The sequence below is a fragment of the Epinephelus lanceolatus genome, chromosome 15, assembly GCF_041903045.1.
Source record: "Epinephelus lanceolatus isolate andai-2023 chromosome 15, ASM4190304v1, whole genome shotgun sequence".
NCBI classification, from domain to species: domain Eukaryota; kingdom Metazoa; phylum Chordata; class Actinopteri; order Perciformes; family Serranidae; genus Epinephelus; species Epinephelus lanceolatus.
In genome coordinates, this window is record NC_135748.1 from 240,928 (window position 1) to 252,808 (window position 11,881).

The 11,881-nt window shown below is 38.3% G+C and overlaps 1 protein-coding gene across 6 annotated transcripts in view; it reads left to right on the forward strand.

The window, feature by feature from the left end:
- Positions 1 to 11,408, forward strand: part of apoba (apolipoprotein Ba) — a 128,578-nt gene extending 117,170 nt beyond the window's left edge. For 5 of the 6 annotated variants that reach the window (XM_078174838.1, XM_078174839.1, XM_078174840.1 and 2 more), the window contains 4 exons: positions 244 to 7,812; positions 7,948 to 8,059; positions 9,352 to 9,538; positions 9,675 to 11,408. In XM_078174838.1, the coding sequence (XP_078030964.1) occupies positions 244 to 7,812; positions 7,948 to 8,059; positions 9,352 to 9,538; positions 9,675 to 10,859 (9,053 nt within the window). In that variant the 3' untranslated portion in view covers positions 10,860 to 11,408. Of the gene's footprint in view, positions 1 to 243; positions 7,813 to 7,947; positions 8,060 to 9,351; positions 9,539 to 9,674 lie in introns of those variants that run through there. The other variant, XM_078174843.1, reaches the window with a different exon arrangement.
- Positions 11,409 to 11,881: the final 473 nt, after the last annotated feature.

Below are 11,881 nucleotides of genomic sequence, written 5' to 3' on the forward strand. Positions count from 1 at the left end.
AGTAAATCAAAAATGGTGTGGGCTTTTGTTACATTGGCTAAGACAATGAGGCATAATGGATATTCAAAGAATTCTTGATAAGATGAGAGTCTGGAGCACAGAGTTATAGTAGGAGCTTTTAATAAGGTGCAGCAACTAACATTTTTTGGCATTAAGCATGTATTTATCAGAACTTATTCTACATCTTTGCCTGTGCTGTAACAGATACCAATAATATTATCTTTTCTGTCTATCTGTATTAAGGAATCGGAATGATGTCAGGAACAGAAGACGACAATCTCAAGTATCTTCTGAATAGTTCCTTCAGCCATAGCCTCATTGACACAAGTATCAGTGTCTTAGAAACATTAAGGGTAACTAATAAATTAAATGCAAGAGCTAACTATAAGATTGAAGCCTCTAGTTCAGTAGGCCTACAAGCCTTTCTCTACTATTCTGCTCAGTCAACCTCAACTCTAGATTCAGATGAAGTCTCAGGAGATGGCGCTGTGGATGGATCACTTAAAATTGGTTCATTCTACACCAACGCCTCCTACACCCACAACTACAATGTGCATTCACTAGATAGAGAAGGAAGAGGAGAGTCCACCCTACACTTTAACTCACCATTCATCAAAGTTCACAACATGATCTATGGAACCTACACAAACTCTGTGTTGAACATTGTTTCCAAAACCAATACCCAGGATGATGCCCTCAAGCATTTAGCAGAGCTCAAATATAAAGATGCACAACTGACTCTGAAGCTTAATGCTATTGCCACTGCCATGGGCAAATCACTTAGTAACAAGGTTGAGCTTGGTGTGTCCAGTCACATGGCCATCCTCAGAATTGAGTCACAGGCAGATGATGATATACATAGGGCATACTCACTTATAACAGGATCCCTGGATTCAGATGGGCTTAAGGTAAACTCTGATGGTTCCCTCACCTTTGACACAGGTTGTGGATTACACAAAGCTTCTGTTATGGCTGACAGACATGGTCTGACTACAAGTGGAACTAACAGCTTTCAGTGCAGCCCTATCACAGTAGAGAATATCTTCCATGGCGCTATAGACAACAATGGAGCCTCCCTGTCCTCCAGGACAAAAGCAATGGCTGAGGAGAGCAGAGGAGAACTGAACATTGAGGGTAAAATCACAGCTGCAGAAGCTTCTTTGAATGGTATTGTCAAGGCCAATGCATATGATACAGCCACAAGAAACAACATGGATATTGTTCTAAACCGAAGGGCTCTGACCTTTACTAGCTATAGCATTGGAACATTGAAGCAGATGAATACAGAAAATAGCCACACGCTGATCCTCACTCTGTGGACCCTAGCCCTTCACTCCAAGACTAACAACGTTATCTGTGAAGATATTTACTATAAGCAAGACACCAAGGTTAATATGAAACCATTTGTAATGTCATTTGATATGACAAATTATCTCAAGTTTTATGATGTCACTTTGAACAATGAAGGCCACATGAAGCTCGAGCCAGTTAAGGTTGACCTTAGTGGAAGTATGAAGGGATCTTATGGAGAAGAACACAACATTAAACATATCTATGAACTCAAGTATGATGATATGGCTGGCACAATGAAATACAGTACGTTTGGAAATGTAATGGATGCCCAGCTAAGTCACAACTGTGAACTTGAATTTGCTGGATTTTCCTCCAAGTCAAACTGTGAGGCACAGATAAATTCTGAACCTCTATCTTTTGAAAGTACTATTCGCACCATGGCACTGCCTTTTAGCCTCACGATCGATGTGCTTGTCAACAGTGATGGTGAAATTAATATATATGGGAGGCACACTGGACAGCTGTACAGCAAGTTGTTAATTAAAGCGGAGCCCCTAGCTGTTGCATACTCGCATGACAGTCGGGTATCAATCACACATATGCTTCCGAATGGGGATTTTTCCACCAATTTAGACAACAAATTTGATGGCCTCCTGACCCCAAGTGACCAATCTCTCACCTGGAAAGTGAAATCTAAACTAAACAATCATGCTTACAACCAGGACGTTGGTACTTACAATAATCCTGAGAAGATTGGATTTGAGTTGTCAGGAATAATGTTAACGGACATTTTCAGCAAAATGAGCGAAGATAAGATTTCAGATATACAAGAATTTAGTATGGCTGGTTTTCTCATTTATGACAAGAACAGTGACTGTCATATCATTTACATCCCATTCATTGAGAGCTTTCCTGTTGCTTTTGAGCAGCTGAAGAATACATTTGTGCAAGCCTTAGAATCACTTCAACAGTTCATCAACAGTTTAGACTTTAATCAGCTAATCACAGACTTTAGAGCCAAGTTGGATCAGCTACCAATGCAAGTGGGTGACTTCATGCGAGTCACAGGCATAGAGAACAAAGTGAATCAAGTAAAAGCAAAACTGGATTATTTGATCAATGAATTTGCTGTAACAATGGATGACTTTGAGGTCGCAATGAACAACTTGAGAAAGAACATGGAAAATATTGTAATGAACATTGCCACCAAAATTAGTGAACTCATCCTTACAGTCAAAGACTATGTTAAGACCAGACACTTTGCTGACAAGATAACAAATATACTTTCACAACTTGGAAATAAGCTTTGGGAATTAAATGAAAAGTATCAGATCAAGCAGTCACTTGTCAAAGCACTTGATGCCATCGAGGACATTATTGGACAGATTGACTTACAGAAGCTCACAGAGGGCAATGCCACATGGCAGCGAGAACTTGATTCTAAATATGGAATCTTGGGGAAAATCAAAGACAAACTGTCCAAAATGAAACATGCCACTGAGAACTTTGACATCCACACGTTTTTCCAAAATATAAAGGATTACCTTCTCTCAAGTGATTTGATCATGTATGTTGAGCAGCTATCATATAAAACCCCCTCTTCGGAGATAGAGAAAGTGATGGAATCTATAAATGATGTTATTGTCAGCTGGATTGATGAATATGAAATCCCCAACAAAATCAATACAATGTATTCTTACATTAGGGATCTAATTGTAAAATATGGTCTTGATGATAAATTCAAAGAATTAATGGATCAGGTAGTGATTCTCATTGAGGAATTCAAGATTGAAGAGACTGTGCAGTCAATGGTAGATGCTCTGAAATTTCTTGACTTTGAATTTGTGTATGATAAAATTATGCAACTTCTACACAGCCTGAAAGGACAGCTAAGAGGAACTGAGTTTACGAAAAGCATTAATGACCTCAATAAACAAATTTCTTCAATGCTTAAGTCAATGAAGGAATTTGACTACAGTGCATTCATTGATGAGACCAACAAGAAGTTTGCTGAAGTAGGAAACTATATCAATGAGCAGATTAAAATGTATGAGATTGTGCAAAAAATTGAGGCAGTTAGGAAATTTTTCAGAGAGATCCAAAGTACCATCTTTGCATATTTGGATGAACTCAAAAACACAAAGGTTGCTGACGCTCTAAAGAAGCTGAAAAATGTGATTGACAATACATTTTATAATGACATCAAGATGAAAATGCAGGACATCCTTGAGGACATGCGTCAAAGAATCCTTGACATGGATATCAGAAATGAAATGTACATTTACCTCGAAAGAGCAAGTGAATCCTACAGCAATGTGACTGCCTACATTTCTACACAGTTTAACCAACTGATTGAGAAGATCAGAGAAGTGGCCAGCCAATACGAGTTCATTACCCAGATGCAGCAAACTATAGATGGAGTTCTGGATGCACTTGAAAGAGCTGAGATTGCAGTTCCCACTTTTACTGTACCTTTCACTAACCTTGTCATTCCAGCATTTACAATCAACCTGAACAAACTGCAGGAAATAAGAATCCCAGCTCAAATTTCAGTCCCTGAGGTCACCGTCCTCAACTCCTACAAAATTCCTGCTTTCACCATAGACTTTGATGAAATCAAAGCAGATATAGTTGCAATCATAGATGACATCAGAGAATTTGAGATTCAAATGCCTGACCCTGAGGTATTCTTTGGTGATCTTAAAGTTGTCTATTTTCCTAAAGTACCAGATCTCACCTTCACAGAAATAAGTCTCTCAGAAATCAAATTTCCAGTCCTCAGCATTACCAAATTAAATCAGAAGGGTTTTGAAATCACAATGCTTCCAATTCCAGAGATAAAATTACCTGATGTTCCCAGTGACATTTGTATCCCAGCTTTCGGTAAACTCCATGGAGAATTTAGAGTGAACTCCCCACAGTACACTCTTGCAACTATAGGAAAGATTGACAACTCAACATCTACACCAAAAAACCCACAGTTTACTGCCACTATTACTTCTCGTGCCAAATCAGCCATCAAGCCCCTCGAATACACCTTTGAAGCCACTGCTCAGTTGGAAACTCCCAGAATGAAGAAGTTGCTCTTCACAGAAACAATTAAAGCTACGCATGTGGCCTTCTCCATTGATCACGAAGGATCCCTAACACTCACCGGCTCATCTACTGAGGCTGCTGTTAAGACTACTACCAAGGCCACAACCCAAATGTACACAGCAGACTTGGTCAACAAAATGACTCTTACATTGAAGAATGGAATCTCTGCAACCATAGACACAACCTACAACCACAACTTGGACATCCTATCAATTGAAACTTCTAGTCAGGCATCAATAAAACAGAATGTAGCAGCCATCATGGAATTAGGCAGAATTACTATGACCGGTGAAACCTCTGGTAATGGAAAGTGGTCCATTCAAGACTACTCTGATGAAGGTACACACAATAGCAATGTAAAATTAAACATTGATGTTAGCACTGCCACGTTAACTTTTGTAGGACAAACAGACTGTAAGGCTATGAAAACAAAGCAAATATTAACTGCTGAATCAGTGATCTTAAACCACATCACAGTTGAAGCAAGATGTGAAACTGAAGTTCCATTTGTCAAGAAGAGTGTTATGGTTTTAAATGGAGAGACTGATATTGGGAACTTGAAAGTTGCAGTGACAGCCTCTCATAATGCTGAATTCACTGAAAGTCTGACTGGATTCATTGCAAACTCGCTGGAATTCATGACCCATCCATTTGAGACTGTACTTGATGTTAAGAATAAAGTAAACTTAAAGATGTTCTTTCCCCTGAAACTTACCGGTAAGGTGGATCTCCAGCATGATTATGGTGTTACACTAAATTCTGAGAAGCAGCATGCTTGTTGGTTTGCTTTGGCAAGATTCAACCAGTACAAGTATAACCACAATTTCACTGCAGAAAACAATGAAATGGACTTCCTCCTCCATTCATCAGCTTCTGGAGAGGCTAATTTGGACTTTTTGACTGTTCCTCTATCTATCCCAGAGATAGCTGTGCCTTATCTTAAAATTAAAACCCCTGAGATCAGAGGCCTCTCACTTTGGAAAAATGCTGGATTCAAAACCTTGCTTACCACTCCTCAACAGTCATTTGATATGAACCTGAACCTTCATTACTACAAGAACCCTGATACACATGGCTTTGAATTACACCTTGAACCAATTTACAGTGCAATAAATGACAATGCCAACATCATCAATGCACAATTTGAACAAAGTAGAGACATAGTAGTTGCACTTCTAAAAGATTCTTACAACCAAGCAAAGTCACAGTACATCAAACACGAAATAGACACTTCTAGTTTGCCCCCTAGGATCTTCGCTGTCCCTGGATACAAAATACCATTATTCAATGTTAAAGTTTCTGCTTTCAGGGCTGAGATGCCAGCCTTTAGCTACTTTTTTCCCAAGGAGGTTAGTACACCAAGCTTTAAGATTCCAGCACTGGGTTTCTCTGTGCCATCCTATACCCTTGTGCTACCGTCTTTGGAATTACCCGTAATCTATGTTCCAGAAATGTTGAGTGAAATAAAGCTGCCCACTTTCACACTTCCAGCCATTCAAAACAACATTTTGATCCCAGCCATGGGAAACATCACTTGTGATTTCTCCTTCAAATCTACTGTGATTTCCTTAAGTACTAATGCTGGCCTTTACAATGTGACTGACATTGTTGCTCAGTTCAGTGCTTCCTCAACATCTATCTTTGAAATTTTGAATGGAAAAATTGATGGTACCACCAGTTTGACAAAGAAGAGAGGAATAAAACTGTCCACCTCTGTTTCCCTGGAGCATAACAATGTGGAGGCAAACCATGAATGTGCTGTCAGTCTCACCGAAAAGAGCACAGAAGTCTCTGTGGCCAACAATGCAAAAATCAATCTACCCTCTCTCAATCTAGAATTGAATCAGGAATTCACAGGAAATACCAAGACCAAGCCAAATGCTGCTTTCAAGAAAAAAATAAAATACATGTTTAACATTCCTCTGATTGAGTCTGTAGGCAAAGGAAACCTTGATATGAACTGGGCACTGGAAGTACTTTCTTCCTGTGTGTCACTGGAGACCTCTACCCAAGGAAAGTCAGACATATTGATAATGGACAGTTTTAACCTTGCTGGAGATCTAGAAAATGAGGCCAGTTTCTGCCTTAATGCCAACAGACTGCGTTCAACTGTCAGGACTGCCTTAAACTCAAACATTGACAAACAGGGGATAAAAAAACAAAACTCAAACAATAACATCCTCCAGTTTAATGTGAATAAGAACTTAGCTCTTGAGGTCTCCTTGCGGCGGATGTTTGCAACAGTTGATTACACCAGCAATAACAATGTCACTTTTGCATCTTTCAACACAAATGGAAAGTACATTGTTAAAGGAGAACTAGACTTTGTTCCTTTAACAACCTTTAAGACTACATTAAACATTGATGCAAGTCAGCCAAGTAGTTTGGGTCATGCTGGACTCATTCAGAGCATCAACCTTGCCATCAACTCAGAGAAGCAATCTTTCACCTGGAGTAGTAATGAACAGCTGGCATCTCTCATGCATGCTTGTGATTTACTCCTGTCCAATGATGACTCTGAAGCACGCATGGACTTGACTGGATCAGTGGAAGGCCACCTAGCTTTCGTGAAGTTAGTTAAGCTTCCTGTATATCAGAAGACCCTCTGGGATGTTCTGAAGTGTGGTCAAGTCACAAATATAGACAATTTACAATTCCTTAACATATCTTCCAGCATTGTTTACACAAAGACAGTGGGTGGCCAGAAGTATACAATACCATTTAAACTGTTTGAAAACAGCATAACTTTTAGCATACCTGAGATTAGCATTACAGTGCCTTCTTGGGTAAAAGACATTCCTCACTCTATAAGGAACATAGACCTGCGATTTGAAAACCCAGATGTCCCTAATTATCTTACCTTTCCCCCTGCAATCTCAGTTCCAGCATTTGATGTGCCATTTACCAACTTGCACCTGGAACCTTTTACAATTGATCCTCAGAACCTTAACATCCCTAATGTGATCACCACTGCAGCCTTTGAAATCATGCTGCCTGGCTTGCCAATAATGTCAGTACCCAGTTACAATATTGACACGACGTATCTAGAGGGGAGAATATCATTCCTCTCATTTAAGATGCCACAATATGAAATCACAGTCTCATCTTTAACACTACCAGAATCCTTTAGCATTGGAAAGCACACTATCAGCCTAAATGAAATCACAAACCATATTTTAAATTTTGAACTATCAACCATCATCATCCCAGAGCAAAAGATTGAAATCCCTGAATTTGCCTTACATCTCCCTTCAAGTGTATTTATTCCAGCTTTTGGAACCCTCAGTGTAACTATGAAGGTTTCCTCTCCTATTTATAATGTGTCAACTTCTGCCAACCTGGAGAAAAACGACTCTAGTTTTTTAACTTCACTACATTCCATCTGTACTTCTACCATGATATTCTTGGAATATGACCTCTCTGGTAAGACAGGCACACACTCTATTTGATAAGGCATTTGTGTGTTAATTACTAAATCTAACACATTATTATATATGCAATATTTTATTATTTATTATTTTATCATTTATTGTCTTTTTATTATGTGTATCCCCTCAGCCAGTTCAACCCTTGAATTTGATAATGGACTAATCAATGTAAATGGGAAGTGCAATTTGATTCACAGTGATGTAAATGTCAACTGGCAACATGTTTCAGCACAAAACCTGAGGTAAGAGTATACAGCATATTTTGTGCTTCTTCTTTTTAATTAGATTTGAAATTATTTGCTTAAATAAATTTCTATGAAAACCCAGTGAAAGAAAAAAACAAAATGTAGTTAGTCATTCTACGAAATAATGCTTATGGCTTGTCAAAATTTTGACTTCTTATCTCATAATCTTATCTCATGACTTTTTATGTTTTGTTTCACCCAATGTGTCAAAATTTTGACTTACCATAAGCATAAGCATTTTAGAACAACATTACCAACTTTTTATCTTTTTGTTGTCTTACTGGTGGAAATGGGCTTTCATACATCTAAATTTCAAAACAGACATATTCGGTGGCAACCCAAGAAATCTTTCTTAGGGGTGGCTGGAGCCACTGAAAACCAAAAGGCATAACTGAAATTTACCATTTTGTAAATGCTGTTGAAGTATATAGGCTAGAGATAGAAAACTTTTAAGATGAGAGTTAAGAAATAGTGATTTACTTTACATTTAATGGGACTACGGGTGGAAATTAGCAAAGCTGCTATAACCTGGCTCAAGACATCTTTTCTTGTTTCTACAAGATTAATGTTTATTTGTGCATTGTCCCGTTTTAAATAAATAAATTTCCAATTTCCAAATTCCAATAACATTACTAATTATCTGATGTTAAAGTTAACATTTTGAGTTCCACAGTAATTGTGTTTAAATTTGTTACGTAGCTATTCATGCTAGGGGATTCATTGTTCTTCAGATAGGCTGGTTGTCCTTTTCCTTGAAACAACAAATGTGCAGCTTGAATTTGAAGAAGTAAATCAATTGTGAGGAACAAAACATGTATTGGAAACAAGCTTTCTCAAGTTCAGGGGAGGCTCGTGGATACCCATAAAACATGCCATGCTAGTTGTTCCCTCGCCAGAATTTAACCTAAATTTGTAGCATTATTAAAAGCCACCTTTCTGACATATTAAGTCATACATAGGTACCAACCATGTCAGTAGAGTTTGTCTAGTTTCACGAAATACCACTACTTTGCACTTGGATTGATAGGATAGCTATTACCGCATTACCACTCCCACCTGCTGGACTTGAGAAGGGTCAGTCCTGATTTGCATGTAGCCCTGCAATACCAAATTGGATTGCAATCGGATTTGAAGTCAAGAAAAAGACAATTGTATATGTGTATTAAATTGTATCTTTTTTTTATTTCTCTTTTTCCTTCCCAAAGGTTGCCTTTTGCATATTTGAATGGTTCTCAAAAGTTCTCGCTCTAGGAAATATCTCTACTAACAGCTGTTTCTCTCTTTTAAAGGGAGTCTCATCATAGTATCAATGTTGACATTATCAGTCAAACATTTGCTGATGTGAGCTTTCACTTTGCTTACCGCAAAGACGGCATCACGGTATCTATGTCTTGTCCATCATCTGGTTTCCTCGGAATGCAGTTTCAGCAGAGGTCTCCATCACAGTTGTATGGAAAACTGTTTGGTCGCTACCTGGTAAGACATTCTTTAAGCTGCATATTGTTGTCAACAGCAAAGCATTTTTATATCTACAAATGTATTGGTGCTATACATAGTGCAACAGGACCATGTTTTAATAATGATCTTTCTCAATTTCTTCCCTCAACTTCAGTCTACTCCTGAAAGGGATACTGATATTTTCACTGCCAAAGTCACACTGAGAAACTCTAAGAAGTTGGTCTTACAGATGTCATGGAATTGGGACTTTCTTCATGATGTAATTGAGGGTACCAAGGACAGGATTCCTGTTATGACTGATACTGTGCTCAAGTTCATTAACAAGTATCACACCATCCACTTTGGCTTTGATCTCAACCGTGGTGGCATGAAGCTGAAAAACACAGTTTCTAATGTCATAGAGAGAGCCTATCATGAAGTGCCTTTGTCTTTTAACACACTGCAGAATTCAATCAAACACGTCAGTGATCAAGTAAAAGACATGTACAGGACAGCATCTGATGGCTTGATGTCCATGAGTGTGCAGGATGTTATAGACAGGTTGGCTCACGAGGCAAGACAAGTCTTGAAACACATTGGAGACAAGATTTATGTCTTGCTTGGTGCGGTCACACAGTTTTTGAGTGACACAAAGTTTACATTACCTGAATCTGAAGAAAAACTCTCTAGCCTAGAGATGTTCCAGCGAGCATGTCAGTCTGTATCAAAAGCCACTGACAGGGCAGTTCAAAGGTTTGCCAGCCTTGCAAAGAAAACTTCTAGATACATTAGGGGAATAACGTTCACTGTACCTGGAACTGATGTTGTTGTCAATGGAAACAAGATCATGGATAAACTGATGTCTTCTGTCAGATCTGCATTTGATCAGCTAAGACATTCAGTGAGCAGGGGGTTCAGTTGGCTTCACAAAACATTTAATGGCCTCCTCCAGGTGATTACTGAAAATGCAGAGAATTTCATCACATACCTTCAAGATGAAAATGTTGAAATTGCCTCTCAAGTTGATGCTATCTATGCAAAGGTTCTGCAGTCCTCAAACCAACATACTAATGAGGTCAAGAGATATGTGGCTGATTATAAAGACCTCACCAAACTGAGGATTCAAGAGGCTTATAATGCTTTAAGTATGGTGCGGGTAAATAACGATGCCAAGGAGTTTATCAGTATTTTGCAGTCCGATCTCTACAGAGGGCTTAATGAAACTGTAGATCTATTGAGAAGGACATCCCTGTGCACAGCACCGTACATTAGAGTGAGCAGTGAAAGGTTGGACTTTGAAATTCCTTTACCCTTTCTTTGGAAGTCTTTTAGCAAATGGCCAATGCAATCCAGTCCGTGAGTCATGGCTTTCTTGTGGGTTGATAATGGCTGACTAAATGTATGTCTGTGTGAAAAAATAACTTTTGGTTGATGTCAAAAACTGTGTTTAAGGTTGTTTTAACTCATGTAAAGTATATACAAGTTATACTTACATGAGATTTTGTTAAATCTGACAATTTAAGCAATTTTGGCCTGCCAATGTTTTGCATGCATTGAAGATGGTGTTCAGTTAAACAATACTAATTACAGATGTCATTCTGTGCCAACATTTTCAACAAATCAATGGGCATGAAACCTTTGGATGTCTATGACAGAATCAGGACCCAGTGGCAGAGTGACAAGGGGTGGTGGGGGTGTTCTGGGGCTACAACACCTAATGTTTTCTCAAAAGCCCTGTATCTTTTGTGTTATTAAAATACCTTTACCTTTGAGTCATTTCCCCCTTCGACTGGACCTCAGTAGAAGTTATTATTTTGTTTAATTCTGCCAAAACAGTATTAAAAACTGACTTGTGTTGCATGGTTTAAAGGTCTGTCAATGCTACAATAAATAGGCCTATCAAAACATAGCCATTGTGTTTTGTTGTCTACCCCTACTTACATTTCATCAGAGTGACCATGGTTACAATCATAGATAAAATTTGTCAGTTGTCTTGTGCCATACTGTGCCACAGCAACAGTAAAATGATATGGTTATGTGTGCCTTAATAAAAGGATTGAAGCAGATATTCAAAGTAACACAAAGGTTACTTTTCATGTCAAGTAATTATCTTTGTATGCAGTAATTGGTCAAATAATTCAATTACTTTAAACTAGTAACTGTAACTAATTACTAATTTGCTATAACTAGCACAAAACTGCGACACTGTAATATGTGGTAACAAGTGTAGCACCTGTGGAAACATGTTACCACATGTTGTAACATGCCACAAATACTGCACATTTTCAAAGTTTCACCATAACATTTTCAACAAGTGCTGTAATGTGAGTACTAACAAACACAGGTTAAGCAGTATTTATAAATGATAAATTACATTAATAC